We start from the raw sequence: 22,485 nt of genomic DNA, 5'->3' as shown, positions 1-22,485 counted from the left end.
ACATCAGCTGTTTTCCTAAATTTATGTTAATGAATAACAACTCCCCAGTTGGTGGGTGTTGACCAGTGAGTGCAGAGCATCTCACAAACAGGAGTTCACACAGAAACTGCCAGTAGGCATTTGCTATTCTGCTGTTTTAAAATGTTTTGGTTACCAAATTTCATGCAGACTTGTGATTTATGCAATTAGTCGCAATGAATTTCAAACACTGAATAACTGTAATAAACAGGTGTCAAAAATTCACCAGACAGAATATCTAATAAACAGCAATTACTGAGAAATCAAGTTTGAATCCCTGTAAGAAACAGAGATCAAGTCACTAATTAAAACAGGGTGAAAATTTAATACACTTTCAAGGCAAAAAATTCCAGCAGCAAGTTAATAGCATTAGTTATAAATTATTGTGTTTAGAATTTAGTCATCATAGCATAAATCCATGAAAATGTTATATTTTGATACTAAAATTTTACACCAATATTAGAGCTTTTACCTAAGCTGACTTCTAGACTCAGTTCAGAGAGATCAAGTACTACATGATTCTTTCAATGAACACACATGGCCAGAGCAGCTTTCAAAGGCCACAGCCCTGTTCTATCTCAATATCCATAAATAGGTTAAGTGCCTAATTTTAGGAACAACAACATGTTGGCTGCAGTCTGCCACTACTGCTCAATGACTGCCTTTCACAAACACACGTTTTGAAAGTGCTGCAAGCTGTGCTGGCAGTTAGTAGTTTTCAGTGCTAAATTATTTATAACAGTTATTATCCTATTATGCATTTGAAATCTCCAGTCTGGTTTTATTGAGTTACTTCCTGTAACTAAAGCCATTAAAACAGGATATACTAAATACCACTATTGAATTAATACTTGTTTTCCTTAGCTTTAAGTATTTTTTTCATTAGATCAAGTTTACCATGTTTATGTGTATACGGGCTCCATATTTCCCTGTCAGCAGCAGCTGGTAAAAGCTGACCTGCACTGTTCCTGCACTGTTCAAGACACATCTGCCCATCCCTGAGAGACCCATGGGATTAGACTAAGCACACCTGTGGTGAATTTTAAACTGCAGAGACCAACACAATATTTTATCTGTATCTTATCAATGCCATTTAAATATTTGTCCTGATTATTCATGAGAGCAATTGTCAATTGTCATCAGATTTGTGCCCCCTTCATTAAGGGTTACAGAGCACTTTCAGCACTGTGACACTGCTCCACGTTCAGGTTCCTTTGCTGAGTGGAACTGACTGGCACAGAAACTTGGGTTTGTAATGCCACCTTCCTCTACTGCTGCTGCTGCTTTTCCTAATGCAATCTGCTCAGCTGAACACATCAAACTCCATTCACAGTTCAGGTAAAATTTTGGTGCATTTGCTTTTCAAAGAGCATTCCAAACAGCATGAGGAGATTTCATGCCTTGTTCTTTTATAAAAATTCAGAGTCCCTATCAAGAACTACCAAAAGATCTATCAGCATTTGTAGAACCTTTGCTGATATATGTCTGTTTTATTAGAATTCGGCTATGTAAGATAGTTGCTACATTCCCATCACCACTAAATCCCTCAATAAATCACTTTCTATTAGTAATTAAGTCTGACTACAGTACTTTTTACAGCTGGAAGTGGTGTGTATGTGAAACAGAGAAATGAATTCACATACCGTAAACCACTGCAAAAGGACAGTGCAGAAGAGCCCATGACACATAAAATCTGGTAATAAATATCTGAATGAATTAAATATAAATCAGGATAATCCTCCATTTTCCTTTGTTTTTAAGCTGCCCACGTCAAAGTTTTCTGCAGATCTTCTAGGTACTAGCGCAGTCCTCAGTTGTGTTCCAAATTCAATCCATCAGAAAACAGGAGAAATTCCTAATCCATACGTGCCTGATGGAAGTGGTTGATACAGCTGGAATATCTTCTAACTAGGATTTCTGGAGTGGCAGGGCTTGATTGTCCTCTCCCTCCTCCCCCCTCAGCTCATATTTATCTAAATATGGTAGACCATCTAAAGGCAACGCTTTTCCAGGCCTTGCTAGACTCTACTGGAAGGCACACGATTAAATTTAAGGAGACAATGACCACGTTCCACAAAATATTTTTATTGATCGTGAAATTAAGAAAACACAGTAAATTCCATCAGATGTCATTAAAAAGGTGTGGATTACATGCTGTGGTTTTCAGACACACACAAAACAAGAGGAACAGCTTACCTGATTCTTTTCACCCGTTTCTAAAACACAACACAACTTAGCACGGCTGTTATAAAGGCTGCCACTGGAGTTTCCAGCAAGTGTTAACTGATGGCAGAACGTTTAGTGAATCTTCCAGGGAAACTGCCCTTGGAACCCTGTTTCTGCTAACCTTTAATCTACTTGGCCTATAACCATTTATGTCAATTTGAAAACCTGACTTACAAAATTTGCCTCCATGAACACCTGCAGATGAGATCTGAACTTGTTCTGAGCAACTCCTTCCAGTTTTGAAATACTTTTGCACTTGAAACTCAGCAAAACCAGTCTGACACTAAAGATATCTCTTACTAATAATAAAGTTTGGCTTCATTTGCCAACCTTCAATCCAAGGAAAAGAGTTTCATTTGAAATGAAACCCATAATGGAGAAGTAAAAGAAGTGTAAAACAGAAAGCTTGTATTTCCACAGGAATGCAAGAGGCAACAATTAGGTAAACTGAGTTATTTATCAGACCAGCAGACATTTACAGCAGATTCAATGGCCAATCCCATCCTTGTGCTACTGCTAAAAAAGGATGGTATTACTTTACTTCTGCCTGGGAAAGCCAGTCCACAAGTTAAGATTCTTTGCCTACATCCCTGTGCCAAGGTGTTCTGTATTTGGTGTTTTCACTTCTTGGCTACGAAATGAGATTACGGTTTTGCTTAGCTTTCAAAAATTCATGAAATTACAGACTGTGAAGTGCTGAGATCCAACAATTCTAGTTATACAGTAATTCAGACAGTAATAATCCTGCCTTTTTAGCTATTGCCTAAAAACAGTCACCTAGCCTGTTCACTGTTCGAGGACAGATAAAAGAGATTTGAAGTGTACGAGAAAAATCTTGTCTGGGGATGCAGAGCAAGTGCCCTTGGCCACCTCATGGAGGAAGGGACAGCACTTAACTCATGATGTTCCATTTGTTGAAAACCTGTCCCAGCCACTGCTGCTCCTGCATTAAAGCTCTGAGAATGCTTTATTGAGTTTTGTGCTACATATGTATCTGAGGGGTAGAGCTCAGTCAGCCTCCCAGAAAGGTGAGCTCCTTGTTGGTTGTCCCATACCTACCGTGCAGTGCCAGCCACGGCCACGACAACGGAGTTCTGCCTTCACTGCAGCCTGCAGCTCTTCAGCTTCTCAACCTGGGGTTTGCTATAAAACCTACATCCTTCTTTGGAAACTAAGCATATGCATCTCCTCTTGCTTAGATGAAGATGACTCCAAATTTTGTAGAAGGGTGTTCCACAGCTGAATTCATTCTCAGCTCTTCTGTTACCACGTCCAACATGGGGCAAACTCACCAAACACTATTACAGGTAATTCTATCTAGAGATAGAAGATGCTAACCCTAAGGAATGTGTCCCTTTCTCCCTAAAGGACTGATTTTCTGAAATCAGTGATTTGACTAGTTTGATCCAAGTAGAACAAAACATTTCAAACACCACACTGCATGTACAGATTAATTCAGCATGGACAGTGACAATGCAGTGGAAGCACCAGAAATGTTACCTTTGTCTTCACTCTGACTTCTTGACTCCTGTGTGGGATAAGTTTCCTGCTTGAGTTAAGCGATGGTGAATGGCTTGCAAAGGTCTAGGGTTTGTGAATTTAGGAGCTGCTGATAATAGGGTGGGAGTTTTTTGTGGTTTTGTTTGGTCTTTTTTAATATAGTGGCTGTTCCACATGCTTGATTTTACATGTAAACTCCTTCTCCTAAGACATATGAGCGTCTTGCTGGAAAGATTAAAGCCTGGATGATTTTATCTTAGTGGAGTTTGATTTCCAGTTTTTCCCTAATTAAGTACTTTAAAATTTGTTTTATATAAAAAAATTTAACTAATGATTACATTAAATATTCAACAACTTGTCTCAGATTGCTTTTGTCTTGTGATTTTTCCTAGCATTGAACCTCCCCTGTTTTGTGCTTACCTGGTCCCTCAAAGGGCAAGAGTTTGGAAGGAATTGGGTCCTTAGAACTCAGGGGGATCAGGTAGAGATCCTTGACATGTCTGTTGTTATTAGCTACAACACCAAAACGACCACGACTGCTAAAATAGGAGTAGAGAGAGATATAGGCAACTTCTTCTTCTTCCGTTGCAGGATGGAAACGAATCAAACACAATTCCTGGAATACAAAAGCAAAGTGGAAAAATTCAACCTGCAACATACCAGCAAATGAAATGGTAAAGGGCAAATTCCAGAGGTAAAAATAAACTGCACATTTATCACTCCAACTATGCCTTCAGAGCAACACTCTAGATTTAAGAGACTAATGCGGTTCAATTTGCAATGTTAAAATAGAATTAAGTTTCTCATTTTCAGAAACACAATTTACTTGTGTATCTGACATCAAACTGAACAGCTTGAGGCTCCAACAACAAAGAAATGTTGTTGAAAACAAAGGAAAATCCTTAGTTTCATGTTTTCCTCTGCAACGTCTATCATTTTTTCACCTTGGAAGTGGTTTTAATACAAAAGTATATTAAATACATGAAATGATAAGTTCCTTTTCTTTAAAATTTGAATTTCAATCTTCAATATTTCAGTTACTAAATAGTATGAAGATTTAATTACTGTGCAGGAAAGAGAGATTGAGATTTACAGCTCAATAAACATATTACTAAAATAAATCAAAAATTTCAAATAAGTGGTTTAGGTAGTTTTCCATGTGTGATCTATGTCAGTATTTGCTGTTTACTACTCTGTATTATAAAAACTCGTCATTTTACATTGCTCTCTATTTCTCCTGGGTTTTGCAAAGGATTTTAAGTGAATACCTTAGAAAGCGAAGATTTGAGTTTGCCAACATAATCCCAGACTGTCTTCGGTGAGATCCTCCCACCAATATGAATTGTGTCAGGTAAATCCTAAACAAGAAGTATTACATGGTAGTGTGAGAAAAAACAAAAACAAAAACCCAAAAAAGGCAGTGCAGGTTGCCCCATCCCAGCAGCCCAGAGGATAGTTAAATTTTAGTAGATTTTGTATATGTTTTTAAATTCAGTCAGGCTATTCCTAAATTTGGAGGTGTTTAATTATGGCATGTGACCCAAAGGCCAACAGGATACATGGAACAGATACACACCCCAAACATGGACAGCAGCAACACATCAAATAGTTCTGTATGCCCATTACTGGCATTTCTAGGGAAAATTTAATATACATATATGTTGGCTTTTATAGGAAAACTGCTATCTGACATACAGCTTTTCTCCGCATTTGCAGTGACCCCAAGTCACTTGAATTCTGGTGAATTTCCTGTCAGGGAGACACTGAAACTCACTTCAGCAAAAGCAACACTCAGAAGAACAAGCAATCCTACTAAGCCCTAAATCATACACTTGTGTTTGAAAATTCCTAAGTCACCAAAAATGCCCTTGAGAGAAAAAAAGAGAAAGAAAAACCCTACTTTGGTCTCATTATTTGAATGTACACCCTTCTCAGGACAGTATCATCCAACTGGTTTTACTTGAAAATTGGAAAATTTTGTTCCACTGTTCATGAAAAGTATCATCCTTGTTACTAAGAGATCACATGAGTGACCCATCTATTTTGAGAACAGAACAAGGCAAACACTTTAAAACACTGGCTTCTAAACAAGGAAGCTGATGCAAAGCCGTTATTCCATGTTAGATCCTAACATATGTATAAACATGTTGAAAGACATTAGCATTCTTCACAGATTTGTGAGGAATTTTTAAAAGGCTGAGGTTTTTTTCTGGAGCTACTTTTCCTATTACTACAAAGATGTCATTCACTACAGCTACACTTCTAATAGAACTCTATAAACACACAGTGCCCTCAGCAGGTCCCTTTCTGGCACCAGGAACTGCAGCACAGACCCATTCCAAACACACACACACACACCTCACTAAGATAATCAAAGCACCCGGAGACTGGATACGCTTTAGTGACAAATTTGGCCACACTTTGCATGTTAATAAATCCTTTCCAAATGGTGTTGAGACGAGAGAGAAAGAGGGAAGTGTCGCTGTCCTGAGGTGAGCGAGGCTCTGAAGCACTGCAAAACAAATCCAAACAGAAAGGTTACAGAATGCCAATGAGGAAGAGCCCTTTATTTTAAATCTTCTGCCCGCCTCTTATTGACCTGATACTTTCTTCTGAATAAGTAACAAAATTTTTACTAGATGCTTTTTTAACGTTTTCTATTAACTTAGTATTAGTTAAAAAAGCAAGGAGTAACAGAAAATAAACTTGTAGCCGCAGACATGCAAAGAGATGCCAAAAGGTATGACTTTTATAGAACCAATTATAGGCTTCTCACTAATTAAATAAACAATATCCTTCTGAAAGATTCTGAAATAAAAAAAACTTGCTATAAATAAAACTATTTTAACTGCAATTGCAAAAGGATATACTCAGCAATATGTATTTTTACTACTGTGTATACCCAGAATGTGAAAGAAATCCACTTCCTTTCAAGCTGACCAATTGGTTAATTTTAATTTGTATTTAGATGCAACAGTATTTTAATACAGGATGAAAATCTGGATATGCCTCTAAGCAATCTCTCCCATGCACTGTCTTTCTAGATATTAATGCATATTCAGACTTCTAAGTCTGCATGACACCTTCAAGTTTTATTTCTCTGCTGGAACACTGTAGAACCTTTGTTGTCAACACACAATGATGGTCCGAAACTTTACCAAGCTAGAGAAAGCACGTGAGGAGAGATGACATTTTAAAAATGCGGATGAGGCTCCCTGAACTTTAAACCTCAACAAGCCTTTTGGTTGAGGGAAAGGGAACAGGATATAGGACACACGGGAATCTGAAGAGAGCCACAGGAGGGATGTGGCAGCTGCTGAGGATACGCACTTGGTGTTGGGTGACTGATGAACTGCCAGGTATCTGGGATCTGGAGATGAAGAGGGTTTGGTTAATATTGATTTGGGGACAGCCATAACTGGTTTGGAAGTTTCCTGTTTGGTTTCCCCCGTGGAGACTTTGTCAGCTGCAGGCCCAGGACGCAGGGCTGGTGTCACGGTCCCAGAGGTGCTGCTCATGGCTGTCCTGGGGTCTCTGCCAGAAACTGTTACAGTTGTGACAACAGGGCCAGCACAGGAGGCAGGGAGAGCAGAGACCTCTTCAGATACAGCAGAGTCTGTGCTGTTCTGGCTCTGGCTTGTAGGAATAAAAGTTCTTTCTGTGGCTGGCTGGGAAACTGTTTCTGCTGCCGGTTCAACATCGATCTCCATTGCATCATCGGCCACAGGCTCTTTGTCAGGCTCTGCTGCTGGGGCTGCAGCAGGGCTTTCATACTTGGCCTGTACTTCTGGCTTTGATTTCGACTCCACCTTCTTAGCAGAAGCCCCTGACTTCATCTTCTTAGCTGGTATTTCATCTTCTGATGCCGAAATCTGACCTATAGATTTATATCAAGCATTTTTGATTAGTATTTAACAGTAGTTTGGAGAAACTGCTTCTAAAAACCACAAATAATTAAACAACACTCTTAAGTAACAGTTCTTTTACTTTGCCCAAGGTCAGCATTGTCAATAAATACCTGTACAGATTTTACAGTTCAGGTCAAAAAGATGGGCTCGATGCTGACTTGTTGTATCCTTCAACATGCTGCTAAAAACGTCTAGAGAAGGAGCACTGTTCAAATTGGGGGCAGTTCGAGTTGACTCCTGCTGTTCCTAGAAGTGAATAAACACAAAGAATATTACAGTTGATCAATAACAAAATACTTTGAAAACTTTAAATTCAGTTCTTTAAAAGAATACATAGAAGTTCTTGCTTAAAGAATATCATGTTAGATGGAGTTATCACATGATACACATCCTTATTTCAAGCCACAGTGCTTTTAAGTAGAGCTCATGTTCAGAAAGAAAAGATTTTTCTCCGAATTGAAATCAAGGGCTGAAAATTATACACCATTTTTGAAGAGCCTGCAAACACCTATCACTGGCTGCTGCAGTCCTTCACACTTGAGGAATGCTCATAATACACCCAGTGGGCAATGGTATCCACACAGTTGAGTGAAACCACCTGTATTTCTGATGACAAATTTGAAGCCCTAACTGCCATTTCTCCTCCTCCACATCCTCATGCTGAAGGAACAGCCCAGTACTCACATCAGAGTCAGATACTGGTGGAGAATCCTCCATATTGACAGCAGGCACATGTTCCCGTTTTACAGCTGTTTTCTTGATCTCGTGAGATTTGCTTCTTGACTCCATCTGAAAGAAACAAAAGTGTTGGTAAAATATATTTATTTTACTCAGTACTTTGCTATTGTTTGGTATGTGGTAGGGAGAAAATGTATTGAAACTGAGTGTTATTAGTATTTCATTAGGAAGAAAATGGCGCATTAATGCATAATGGATTGTAAAGGTTGGCAAACTTGCTCTTAATTTGTACTTAAGGACAGGGAAAAAATATATTACTTACTGCCTTAGCTGGTTTCTCTTTCCACACAGACAGTTCTTTAGATAGAAGTTCTTCTGGCTTCATTCTCACCAGTTTTGACAGGGAGATTTCCTCACGAAGGACACGATGGAAAAGTCCCTGAAAACAGAGGAGATTTTTGCCATGCTGCAGGGAACCTCTCAGGTAACTGACATCATCAGTGCTGGGCAGGCAAAACCTGCTCCAGTTCCTTAATTCTCTATTAAAAATATCACCTTTACTTATAAGCAAACTTGGAAAGGTGCAGCAACCAGAAATCAGGGATGAAATAAACCCCAATTACAAATATATCACACCAAATGCTCAAACTGTATAAATACCAATCACCAACAAAAGTAGGCTTTGAACTCCTACTTAGATAAAAACACTGTTAAAAATGCTTGAATGACTTTATAATAACATTTTATAATTTAATTCATAAGTCTCCATTTTGAAACTCCTAATGTTGAGCATAGAGTCTGATATACCATTCAAGCCCAAAAGCATATTTCTATACAAGTTCACTGTTTAAAGAAATTGCAAACCTGGTTTTTGGGGTCCTTGAGATTGAACATGATGCTACGGTATTTGCTCTTGTATCTGTTGTCTGTCACTTGGAACAAATTAAACATCTCCTTCTCAATGTTGAGTGCCACTTTCCCTACTTCACTCTCTGTCATGACCAGGTCATCACTGTCATTGACTCTGTTGCAAACAAGAACAGGAATGTGTGATTAGGTCAGGGATGAATGGTGATCAGGTACAGTCACAAAAAATAAATTTTTCAGAGGTGACCTTGGCTGCTCTTCACCCAGGAAGAGCTCAAGACTCCTTTAAATGGAACCTCAAAGCCAAAATCTATCTCAGGACCTTGAACTCTGGCAAACTAATTACTGCCTACAGATGGCCATGGATGACATGGCTTTGGGAGACCAAGTCAGGCTTTACTCCTGCTCGTGGCACTGCCACCAGGACCTTCTTTGCCAGGAGTGACACAGGGAGCCCAAGTGCTTGAGTTTCAGTCCTTGATTCCCCACTGTGACCAGGATTTCCTTTTCAGAGACAATACCAGAGGACAATGCTCTATGGCAAGTCTATATGGTTGGCAATATCTTTAATAATTATTGTGGGAAAACCTGCATTTTGTGTGCGTGTTATTTTTTTCCTGTCCTAAGTGATAGTTGCCTGTTAACAAGAACTTCTTGTTGTTGATTTTCATGTTGGGACAGGAGGGAATCTCTCCTTCAGTGAGACCTTTCATTGTGGTGTTTCCTGTACTATGTTCCCTACAACTTTACATCTCCAATGCTGCCATCTCTAGACTTTAAAACTCAGAGCACCTACATTATAAAAGCTTCTATGCTGTGATTTAATCCTTCAACTGTAACTGTCTCAACATAAATGGAATAGCAGGGTTTCTTTATATAAAGCCTTTATCACATGCACGTTTATTTTCTATCAGGAATTTTTATTTCAAATATAAACCTGAGATGCTGACTGCACTTGCAATTATTTGTTGCATAAATTCAATCCCTCAAAATTCCTTATCAAGACAAACTAGACTCCGCATGCTACTTCTAGATGTAGCTTCCTATATAAAGTGTTTTTAATTCCCACCTCTTCCACAAAATTTCTTTCAGGGATCGCCGAATATTCTGGCGAATCTGAGAGTTGGGCTGTGACTGGGCAGGAGTGGCTGAGGCTTTTGCTTGACTACTTCCAGCTGCAGCTGACATGGAAGACAGTGAAGGCTTCTTGAGTCCTCCACTCAGACTGGAAGACGGAGGTGCTTTCTTGGAAACTGATGAGCCATGAGAGAGAGGTGATTGTTTGGAAGGAACACTGCCTGATGAAGGCCAAGGTTTCTTGGGAATGACACCTTTGAAACTTCCAGCAGGTTTCAGTGGTGGTTTAGTCAGTGATGTGTTGGAGTAGGATGGGGACTTCTTTGAAGGCAGATTTTTGGGGAGAGAAGAGGACTGTTTCTCTGGGATAGATACCACAGCCTTCTTCGGTGCTGATGTAGACTCTGCTCGATCTTCGTTCTTTTTCTCTTCCCTTTGAGCTGTTAAAGAGGAAAATACAGCATTAAAGGCTTAACTTTATAACTTCGTATTCATGAACACCAAATACCAATCTATAAAGAAAACTCTATGAAATACCATCTCCAGTGAATAACTACCAGGCAAGCAGTTTAAGCTATTCTCACTTGCCTTGTTAAAAGTGATTTTTAAAATCATGCCATGGTTGACTTGTTTGTTTGTTGAAAATTTTGTGCATAAGAAAAATTGGGGGGAAAAAGGCACCACCTTCAAAGATTCGTGAGTGGGATTTCATGGTTAAGCTTCAAAATCAACCCAAATTCTTACACATACAAAAAATAAAAATAATGCAATACAATCCACACTCTACATTTAAACAGGAAAAAGTCTCATAGCACTTAACAGAACTAATTGATTACAGAGGTTGACCTGACAACAAAGTCCATGAATTTGAAATTCTACTAGTATTACCCTAAGCTGTGTATTACTGAAGTTTAATAAACCTATTCAGTTCCCAGATAAAGTCTAGATTTAAATAATATTTAAACATTAACACTGCTGCTCAGGTTATAGCCATCTAATTCTCACCATTCTCAAACTATTCCATTCAAAATATTCAGTTTTCCATTTAAAATTCTAATCTTACAATAATTGACACACATCATATACAAGACAATTTACAAAGTCTAAGTAAAAGCTCCAGTTTTCACACCTGTAAAAGATATACTTGCACAAGATTTTCAAAGCAAATATGTTTTTAAAATGCATTTCATCTGTACCACCTTCTGGCACTGACAGGAACAGTTCAAACCAGCAAAAAAAGCCAAACCCCAACCACACACATGCCCCTCCAACATCCTTTACCTCAAAGTTACAGTGGGGAAACACCAGCATGTGGATCCTGAGAGCTCTAATGAGGATGGGTTCTGAGGGAAACTACCAAAAAACAACTCCTAAAACAGAGTTATTTCAAACCTTGTTGAAGGTTTGTAGATATATCAGCCCATATGCCTCAGGTGCAATGACCAGGACACCTCCTAGGAAACATCCAGGAGTTCCAGTAACTCTACCAAGGACCAGCTGGTCCCTCTTCACTTTCTAGGTCTGCTGTGATACGAGCAGAAACCACTGGAAAAGGCCTAAACTGTCCTGAGATGGACTTGATAAGGACCAAGCCCTCCTGAGGCAGTCTGGTTCAGAACACCCCACACATCGACATAAATTCCCAGTGTAATCATCCCTCAAACTGCGGAAGATTTGGAATTCTTAAGGGACAAATGATACTCCTTTATTTCGTAAAGGAATAGCCTTGCAAGTTTCTGTATGCCAAGTGGAGGCCAGCACTTCCCTGGAAGCAGCATGCACGTCCAGAAATGCCCCTCCCCACCCTCTCCCTGGAACTGGCCCTCAGTGCTGGCAGCTTCCATGGCCCTGGAGGGAGATGAGCCAAGAAACAGCACGGGGATTGACCTTTTGTAAGGTGAAGTACAAGGGTGTATGCCCAACTTCTGCTGGAACACAAGAAGCCAGAAGTTCGAAAAATTCTGTGTCTTTGTCCCCAGTTTTCTCCCTAAAAGTATTTTACAGCTAAAGATTTTTTCTGAGCCAGATTTAACTACTTGAAGTGTAAAACAAAACTCGCTATCAAAGTCCATTAAATCATTTCACAGGCTGGGACGATTGTGCTATAAATATAATGCAATTACCCTCACACTACTCCCAGAGTTTTCCCAGGACTGGCCTTGACTCTGGCCTGACTGAGAGACACTTTCTGTGTGACCCACACTGTCTCTGCCTATGTCTCCTCTAACGCTACTCCAGTTGTCAAGAGGACTCTGGCAATTCCAGGAGGGAGGAAGGGCATGAGGAACTACTTCTGATATGGTTGACTTGGTCAAGCAGGATCCCCAGAACCCGAAAGGTAACCAGCCAACCTATTTCGAGGTCAGTCTTGAACACAGAGATGGCAAATATCCAAAACATGTGCACTGATAACACTGCAGGAATTACTCCCACTCTCTTTCTCCTGGTTTATTTGATCTTCTGCACAGGACAGTACCTTTTCAGGCAGATAGAACAGCAGCACACTCTGGGACCTGCCACTGCAAGGCAGGACAGAACAGCTTGGCTTGCGAAGTGGTGACAGCAAAATTCAATCCCCAGTACCAAGACATTTAGTTCTTTGTGGTTACAGCAGAAGTATGACTGTAAATTTATTCTTAATCCTCTAACCTCTATCTATTTGATGATTAGTTCAAAGTAGTTAACAAAGCCAGAACCAAAAATAGCAGAACCAAGGTATTTTAGGTCTGTCAAATGTTGTGTATATGTAAGAAATATACTGACACCAAGCACCTTTCTGTTGTATCACAGTAAGAACATAGATTTGTAAATTAAAAAATGTTATTAGTACACAGATTGACATTCCTGGGGTGAAGGTCAGCAGTCTGTAAGGTCCAAGGACACACAGAAGCAACCTTTCACCTGCCAGCTGACACCATGACTATTTTAAAGGTGTGTAATTTTATGTTTCTTTGGCCAATGGAAAACACACAAACAGCTCCCAAGTATCACACACACCTGACAGTTTCAAGCTACAATGCTATTTCATACCAATTTCAAGTGTCTCCCAAGCAAGACTTGTTGATCAGACATGGATGGTACAGATTCTCTATGTGCTAACTCAGCCATAAGTGACTCTTTCAGTACTCCAGAACTACCAAGGTCCTGTTCAAACTGACACTGTTCAATCAAGCATGTGCAGGTTTTGATAAAGAATCCAGAATATTTAGATCCTCTGTATAAACAAATAACCCGTGATGGCTGTACATGAAGCTGATCTAAAAAAGCCTCTCTTATCCTCTTTTGACAATGAGAAATCAGAACTTTTGCCCAATCAGGTTTTGGGTTTCAGTGTCAATGTGCTGCCCCATAATTCACCTGAAGCAAATTGCTGTACACTACACGAGTCTTAGATCCAATGCCCAGGAGCACTCAGTGGAGGGTAGGGAAGGAGCAGTGCTCTCTTCAGGTAGCAGCTCACTCTCCTGTTCATCTGTCCACAACATGAGCACACCCCAAAGCTGACAGCACCTCCTGACAGGTACAGGAACGTGGCAGGTGTACGTTTGGAACCACTAACAGCAATATGTACTCTTTCCTGAGAGCAGTATGCCAACATATACAGTTTTACTTCTGAACAAACACCAAAGCTACTCAGCAAATAGATGAGACAGATCATGGACCAGGTATTCCCTCAGCCCGTGATGTCCAAGTGCTTGGCCATGCAGTCTATAAAGCAGCATAACAAAAAGGCAGAGCCAATGCTACTGCACACACTGGCCACTGTTTTATACCAGAGTGGGTTCAGTCCTTTACATCAGTAGCTTCGGTGGACCTGTAATAAATGCCCTAAACCAAAGTTAAAATAAAAGGATGAGAAAAGCACTGAACATCAGCCTATCCCACTTGAGAGATTAACACGGAGTTCCACCACCAGCAGTTTAGAATAAAGCATAGGGTGGTTCTCCTATGCAGCACTTTTAACACCCAGGTGAACCTGCCTGGCTTGATGGCAGGAACACAATTTAAAATAACAGTAATTCCTAATTGCCCCATTCTGTCCCATGGGCCACTTGTTAGGACATGAACAGGATCCTTACTGACTGCAGTGAGGCATGGGCTAAAGAGACCGAGGTGCAGCTGCAGTTAATGAGCCAACCCATTCCCAGGGCAAAACCCCACAAACCCTCTGGCAGAAAACCATTCATTCCTCGCGGGCTTAACAGCCAGCAGCACTAGGTGCTCACTACAGACAGAACTAGAATGTCTCCCACCAGGTGTTAAAAGACACAGAATCCCTCCCCTGAGGAAAGTCCCCGTGCAGTTACACTTGACATTACAACGTGCAGCCATCAATGAGGCTTCTGCACGCAGAGCAGGAAAAACTGCCACAGCATCTGCTGGGACAGACAAGCCCGACGGTTCCAGGTACTTGTCACCCTCTCAACACGGTGTCTCAGCACTGCCAGGCCGTTGTGGAGGCCCAATTAAAACAGCATTTCCATAGTGTAGGGCTGTTAACTTTACAGGAAGGATTTGCAGGCTGTACTTGTATCCCAGTCCCTCACCAACACCCAGAGGTTGATTTTACATCACCAGCATGTACATTATCCAAAACAAATTTTGTTTCTTCTTCAGTCTTCAAAGAATATTTCTGTATAGCATTTAAGTCTATTCTGGTTCTTTCCCCTTCTCCACTCCATCCGATTCTTCTTTGGAGTAATAGCTTTTAAAAGCCACTTCAAAAACTAATCCCCATTTCTATATAAATTATCTCATTTCTGATGAGCTGTTTTGCTGAAACTATTACCTGCTTTTTACAATTTTTAAATACCAGAATAAATGTGCTATTCCTTTTCTCTGTAGTTTTAAAATTATTCAAATCACAGCTCTTCGAAAGAAATTTAATTTCTGGCTCTAATTGATGTCAAAAGTTTTAAATGCTGTGGAGATAAACCACAGGCTGTTATACCTGAAGAGCCCATTTCCCAATGACTCCAGTAAAGCCCTTTTTAAAGTGGTTTTCTAAATTAGAAGAAGCATCACAGCTCCTCTCAGAGGACATTAAAACACTTGTGTGCAATACATCTTGCAGCCATATACAGTACTGTAATTTTCTATACAGAATTAAGATTTTGGCATAAAGCTGTTCATACACCGGCACTATTGTCTCCGGTGTCTAATAACATCATAACATTTCCCCCGTGTTCCCTTCTATCTACACTTCTCCACTTTCTTTCCCCAGGGTGAAATTCCTCCAGGCAGTGTGAGAGGAGCCAACAGCTGTGCGGTGTCCAGCTTGCACAGAACTTTCTGCAGTGGGAGTGCAGGCCCAAAGGAGCAGGATGTCAGGAACCCAGCACTTGAGGGGAGACACTACCCAGCACAGAGGCAGCCCAAGCCTGTCTGGGTTTTACTGCTCCTTTCCGGACTTCTCTCTCACTACAATAGAGAGCTTTAGGCAAAAAACCAAAACCCCGTCACTTACAGTCTTATGCACGGTATATGAACTTCTGTGGCACCAACAGCAAGAGAGCTGGTAATTAACATTTTCCTTTAACAATAAATCTGTAAAATCCCACAAAATTAATAATGCAACCTAAGCTGAAAACAGCCACTTTTGTGTGAACAGCCACCTGTTCAAAACTGGATCACTTTTACTACTCTTCAAAGCAGATTTTTATGCCTTTAGAGGGAAGAAAATCCAGAGTGCTGCAGCACTGCAGTTGTGATAAACCCAATACCTGTTAAAAAGTATTTACAGAGCCAGTGTGTAAAGGCTGGGCAGAGCTGAGCAATTCCATAGTGTAACAAGAGCTGAGCTCTAGAGGCACCAGCACTGACAGGAACACAGGTGTGCACAGCCCAGCAGAGCCAGCCACCTGTGCAGGACCTGCCCTGCCAGCGTGCTGGGTGTCACACAGGACTCAGGCAGTGACCTCGCAGTCGCGCTCAGTCCCGTGGCTCCTCGGGCTCAGCCGCAGGTGGCTCGGTGGCCGTCCCTGCGCCGTCGTCCCAGCACGCCGCAGCTTCTCCGCTTCCAGCAGGGCAAGGTGAGGGCAGCCTGCTCTGGCACACAGGGCAGCATGGGCTTCTGGCCTCCGAGGGAAACACCTCACCCCTCTTTGCCAGTAGCTGAGGATTTAACGACTTCATTTCCCCTCTGGAAAATTGTTGAAGCAGAAGACAGGTAGGATTTCCCGACCTCAGAACTGGCGTGGTTCAGCAGTTTCCCACTGACACTCAGCCCGTGTCCCAAGAGGAGCTGTCTGACACAGCTGTGCCATGATCCCCTCCTGTGTGACTTGTGACAATAACCTGAACAGAGCAGAATTTAACTAACCCCTGCCCCAACGCAGTGGCCACTACCAAATCTAACCCGCAAGTTCTTCCGAGGTGAAACCTTTTGGAACTGAAAAAGCTGAGTAACAGACAGGGGTGAGCAGGTGCTTTAGCTGTCAGTCCTAAAGCACTCCACAACGGGAAGCTACTTACCAGTTCTGAGCCAGCTGTGCCCAGTGCCGTGCTGGGGCCGCCTGACATCTGTGCCTCGGGCACTGCTCAGCGCCGCCGGGTGCCCCGAAGCCCCCTCTGGTGGCACCGAGCACCGGTGCCCGCGGCTGTGCAGATGCAGAGCTCTGGGACCGCTGCAGCTCCGAGCCTGTTGGACTGCTCCTTCCTCACACCTGCTTCTGCAGCGCTTTTTGTCATTTCCCTCAAAGCTAGCTCAGTGCTACCTCCAATTCAGATGTGTTGAGCTGCTCTTAAATCGGTTTCAATGTTAGTTTATACTGTTACCTGCCCCATCTCCTTCCACTTCCAAGACCAAATCAAACTTTATTGAATACTAGTGTCTGCAATGTGCTGCCTGCCCCACTGCTGCTCTTTGGAAGCCTCCATCAGTCCTGATCAGCACTGCAGTTAAGCTGCCTGTGTGCCAAGCCTCTGCATTCAGGCATACAAAGTAAACCTGTCTATAAATCCAGGAGACTCAGTGACAAGGGCCTCTTTCCTGCAGTGATTTGTGTTCAAGCCAACCTGTAGCTCTGTGCTGATGCACATCTGTAGCTTTGACACACAAACTTTATTTTAATCTAAATGATACTGTAGTGATCTATCTGATCTACATTAGAAAACTGCATCTTTACTTCTACCCCCCTCCTGAGGGAGAGGCACTATCTCATGCACAAAAACAAACAAAAAAAAAGGCTTCTTATTTTCCAGACTGTTCATGGATTGGCATCACCACTCCTTGCAGGGACAGGCCATCTTCGGGTTCCAAGTTCAGCACAGATCAGACACAGTGAATCAGCAGCAAACTTAAGTGCAAGTGATCACCTCAAAAAAAAATCCCTTTTATTTGGGGACTAGCAAAGAACTTTTTCACTGGCTTTGGCTTTGCGGTCAAGTGAGCAAGTTCAAACAACTGAAGTAAAATTAGTAAAAGAAAGCAAAACAGCAAGAGGGTGGTCAGTGTTTTTAATCAAACTTTCATCTCTTTCCGTGTTGATGAGATAAACCACCCTCGTAAGCACAGTGGCTCTGGAAGCTGTATCAGGTTTCTGCCCCCCAACCCTTCCCCCTGAGCAATGGTTCTCACACTGAATCCAAGCACCCTGATGGCAGGAGTGCTGGCCTGCTGTCTCCAAGTGCCTCAGGCCTGCTGGGTGTTTGAGGCACATTCCAGGAGCAGGGACCAGCCTTCCTAACTTAAGAGATGGCAAAAATCTTCACGTGGCTGCCCAGCCACAGGGCACGTGTGACATACCTTGCAGAGAAGGGGAGCTCCAGCAGTTCACAGGCAGAGATGAAAATGGCTCCCCAAGGATCCCACTGCTCCTTTTAAATGGCTGGGGATGTTGGCTTCAGCACCACTATGGTCTGCCTCCCTCCACAGGCAGGGCTCAGGTCTTGTGCAAGCCCCAGGCCAGCACAGCCCCTGGCAGTCTCACGACAGAAGTTCAGCACTGGAGCTGCCAGGTTATACTCCTGTACAACCCTTCCAAAGCCAGGTGTCCAAGGTGAATTTCTCAGTTGTTCTGGCAGACTCATCTTGAGTATGCTGATCATTTCATTACTGGTCTATCAGCAGCTTTCCTGAAAACTATTCTAGTTCAAATATTTAGGCCAGACCTACATGCACGGCAGCCAGGTGTCCCAGAAAGTGGCCAGTACCAGAACCTGTAATTCCTTTCATTTCCCTGGTACTACTTGATACTTACTGCCTCTAGGATGGGCCTACATTGCAGAATACAGCATTAAGCAAGATACCTTGGCTTTCTAGCAGTCAATTCATATGCCAGCAGTAGCTCAGTTCTAACAGTACAGAACCTGGCACAGCCTAGTTTTTCCTGTGGGAAAGAACTCACACCCAAAGGCCTCTAGTTTACCTACAACCAGTCTTTGTAGGGAAATACACCTATGGCTTAAGATTAAGTAAAATATATTGAAAGTTAGGCTAAACCAATAGCAGTATATCTACATCCACTGCACTCAACAGTCACAACTTCAGCTGGTACAATACTGCCTGAAAAGCAGCATTAAATGGACACCAGCCTGTGGGTAGACAAGACCTTATCTTTTACTCTTTATATCAGAACTTACAGCTCCCTACACCACTATAACTTCCTGAGCCATAAATCCAGTCTTTAGTGCACTCTGTATTCCCCCTGCTCTCTGCAGAGCAGTTTGTTTTCTTTCTTTCCTCTCTTCATGCTGTTATTACATCAAGAAAAAAAAAATCAAGACATAAAGAAATGCACACATAAATTATGCATGCTATAATCCTGCCATTTTGATACACGCAGCAGTTTCTGCTGGTGGGGCATCCCACTATCCCTGTGTTCCATTCTCAAAGTCTCCTCATTTTGTTAGAGGTGTACAGGAACAAACAGCCCAAGATCTGTAACTACACAAGCACATCCATTCCCTTCGTGAATTGCTCTTGAGTGTGGAAAAGTTCAGCTGTAGAAGAGATGAAAAAAGCTGAAAAGGAACAGCAAAGAAATTCGTATCACCAGAGCCAAGGCTCCCACTTCCAGGAGATGGCAGCGTTGTCTCTTTGTAATTCCCTACTGGGAAGCAGGAGCAGGACCAAAACACTGATATTTTCTCTGAAGGAAACACCCTCCCTTCCAAACCCCACTCATTAAGAATTTCAGTGAAATACTGGTATCATAATACTGAATAAGATATGACCATAATTTGCTATACATTCACACTGTATGGGTCTGCAGTTAATGTAAACACAAGTTTAGTGATTTGGTGTGACAAGTGCTTTCTACTCTGAAGTTACCCCACAAGAACAATAATTTCATGGTTCCTTTTGAGCTTTTATCTAATAAACCCTCCTCACTCTCCTGTATGCTTAGTTGCTCTTTTCAGTAAAAGCAGGCAAGATTTTAAAGCCGTTTGAACGCCTGAATTGAGTAAATCATTGCTTCATGTATTTAAATCAAATAAATCAGGAGAACTTCAAAGCTTTGAAGCACTAATGAGTACTTAGCACACTTATAGGACTGGGTAGTTTAAAACCGGGGATACTGCAAATGCTAACCCTCTTCCCCTCCCTTGGGATTCACTTCCTATTTTAAAACTGCATTTGCTGCTGACTTCTGCTTGACAATAGCAAAAATATAGAATAAGTCTCTTTCAAGTGTTGCTGTTGTAACATGGATCTCTGAACAATGTCCATAAATTTCAACAATCCACATACTTAGATGAATTTGGAAGCCAGGATGACTTCTGAAATGCAATATAAAAGCTGAGCACTGCATATTAAGTTAATACCCATTTTCCTAACAAAAGTAAAAGCAAGTCTTCTGAAAGGGAACGTGACTAATTTCCTTTTATAGGTGCACTTCAAATGCTGTCTGAAACTTTAGAAGTACGTGTACTTAATATTCATTTATCAAATCAAGGTATTTCCCACTCTAGTTTTAAAATAAATCTCAAGGATTATCTTCACTGGACACAGAGAGATGGAAGACTGTCATTTTTCAGGCACCAGATGCTGGTGTACAAAGTCACTTCCAAGTACGGCCCGAACTCATATCCCCAAAAGACAAAGCAGAAGTTATGAAGTGAAGAAACATGAAATAATGGGGTAACAGAAGGAAAAAATATCACTGTTCTGTGTGACTGCACAGTAGCAGCACAAAATACCCCTTTTTTTAACAAACGCAGAACAGGTTGGGAGAGGGCCCTGATGGTAGGCTTAGATACAAACACATTATATACTCCTACCACGCAGTACATCTTTAAAAGTGACTTGATTTTCTTGGTACTACTTAACAAAACAACTATCTCATGTAATAACAACAAAATCTTGTAACTCACAAGTACAGAGTAAATATATAAAATAAATCTACATTTGAATTGATAAATTGTCTGATGTAGAGAATATCAGAATGATTCTGTTAAGCAGGCTAGGTTCTCTTAATTCCTAAAAGGCCTCCTGTGCTGAAGCTGGAAACATGTATTTGGAGAACATGGCTGGAAAGTTCTGGAAGAACACAGGCAGCATTCTGAAATACTGCATTTGGAAGTCCTTTGCCTCTTCTGGACTACAAGTCCTTCATAATCAGTGTTCAGAAATGCACACTTCTAAACTGGGAGTTGCTTAGTTTTAAGATTTGCATCTAAACCAGATTATGTTTGGTCCAAAAAACATGTTTTCCTTCACAGACTAGCTCAGACTTAGAGACTTCTCACTCTTAGGTATCTGAAGTGAAGTCAGACGACTCATGAATTTCCCTAATGCTGCAACTTTCAGGTTTTAAACAGCATATAAGGATTTCTTCAATAAAATCTGGTAGAGTATTTTTGCAGATGGTGCATTGGCAGCTTCTCAGGAAGACTGCAGCTCAGACCTATCCACTGAAAAGCAGGATGCATTTTTTTCACAAATACACAAAAAATTTATCTAGGCATTCAGGAAATGGCAGGGTTCCCACATATCAGTGCAACTTACCTTAAAAAACCCATCTGAAGTTCTTCCTTGCATTTGATATGGGAGTTCTTCATCACACGAACTAGGTTGTTATCTCTTTGTGGCTAAATTCTGCTCTTTACAATATTTTGGAATCAATTCCACTATCTGGAAGCCAGTTTTCTACAGAAAGTGGTTAAATTTGTAAAACCTACAGTGTGGTAAAATCTTAAGAGCAAACTCCCTAAAAAAAAAATCCTCTAACTTTCTGCCTCAAAACTGATATTCCTGTCTCCTGGGAAAAAAACGACTCCGACAGGAGTAAGGCTATTTTAAGGGAAATGGTACTATGGACACCTCTCTCACAGTCAGAAAAATCTGACATAAAATAAGCTCTTATAGTTTCGTTTATGCCTTTCCAATAATTTTAGTTATGTTTAAAACACTACCGTTCCTGACAAAAAAGCTGAAATTTCTTTAAAGAATATTAATAGAAGGTAATTAAGTGAGTTTACTGTACAAAAGGTAAAGGGCCTAATATGAAGCAAACATAGAAAAAAATTACAACCATTTAACTTGATGTGGGCAAAGACCATTAAAATATATCCAGTATGTGCTATGTTCATCAACAGCAATTTAGGGCAGCTGGTGTTCCTTCCCTCAGTGTTTAAAAATTCTAACTAGAAAATCTCAAATATTATTTATAAAATTATCAATTACTTTATATATAAGTGTTCAATAATTAGGTTTACTCATCAATATGAAATGCAAACTGGCTGAAGTGTGGTTACAAAAGCTGTGAGAAGTGAATTTCTGAAATCATTACTCTTCAAAGGAGTAAACAAGAGGTCGCATGGTTCGTAACTGAAACGTCATCTTTCATCTCAAGTTGCATAACTGCATTATAGAATTACTTAGATGGAGTCAATCAAAAATGTCATAAGCAGAAAGACTTGTCCAGGCTTCAAAGCAGTATTTACTTACCTTTACATGAGTTACAAGGATGCTACTCAAAACCTGCAAAAATAGGCAAGGCAGTATCTCTGCCCAACATCCAGTTGAAATGTGCTCTTGTGTGTGTGGATAATGTGTGGAGTATGAACAGAGAAAGGGGGAAAAAAAGAAAATAAAGATAAAAGAGTTCTGCTTCCCCACCCCCCCCCCACCCCAACATAAAAATAAAGGATGGTCCTTAAGCTATTTCATGTAAGGAAGAAAAGCAGCAGGAATATACTTGACAGCTAAAAGCCGTTTGCAGAGGTGTCAAGTATCATTGGATACCACGTTGAAGATTTCACTCTC

At 41.0% G+C, this 22,485-nt stretch overlaps 1 protein-coding gene across 4 annotated transcripts in view; it reads right to left on the bottom strand.

Annotated features, from left to right (window-relative positions):
* Positions 1-22,485, bottom strand: part of DIDO1 (death inducer-obliterator 1) — a 48,606-nt gene that overhangs the window by 6,571 nt on the left and 19,550 nt on the right. For all 4 annotated transcript variants that reach the window (XM_066330867.1, XM_066330869.1, XM_066330871.1 and 1 more), the window contains exons 8-16: positions 10,267-10,714; positions 9,195-9,354; positions 8,653-8,769; positions 8,337-8,441; positions 7,763-7,898; positions 7,075-7,621; positions 6,103-6,256; positions 5,013-5,102; positions 4,165-4,360 (exon numbers count right to left, since the gene is read on the bottom strand). In XM_066330867.1, the coding sequence (XP_066186964.1) occupies positions 4,165-4,360; positions 5,013-5,102; positions 6,103-6,256; positions 7,075-7,621; positions 7,763-7,898; positions 8,337-8,441; positions 8,653-8,769; positions 9,195-9,354; positions 10,267-10,714 (1,953 nt within the window). The remainder of the gene's footprint in view (positions 1-4,164; positions 4,361-5,012; positions 5,103-6,102; positions 6,257-7,074; positions 7,622-7,762; positions 7,899-8,336; positions 8,442-8,652; positions 8,770-9,194; positions 9,355-10,266; positions 10,715-22,485) is intronic.

The sequence above is a fragment of the Sylvia atricapilla genome, chromosome 16 (assembly GCF_009819655.1).
Source record: "Sylvia atricapilla isolate bSylAtr1 chromosome 16, bSylAtr1.pri, whole genome shotgun sequence".
Lineage (NCBI taxonomy): Eukaryota > Metazoa > Chordata > Aves > Passeriformes > Sylviidae > Sylvia > Sylvia atricapilla.
This window is presented reverse-complemented; position numbering and strand designations above follow the sequence as displayed.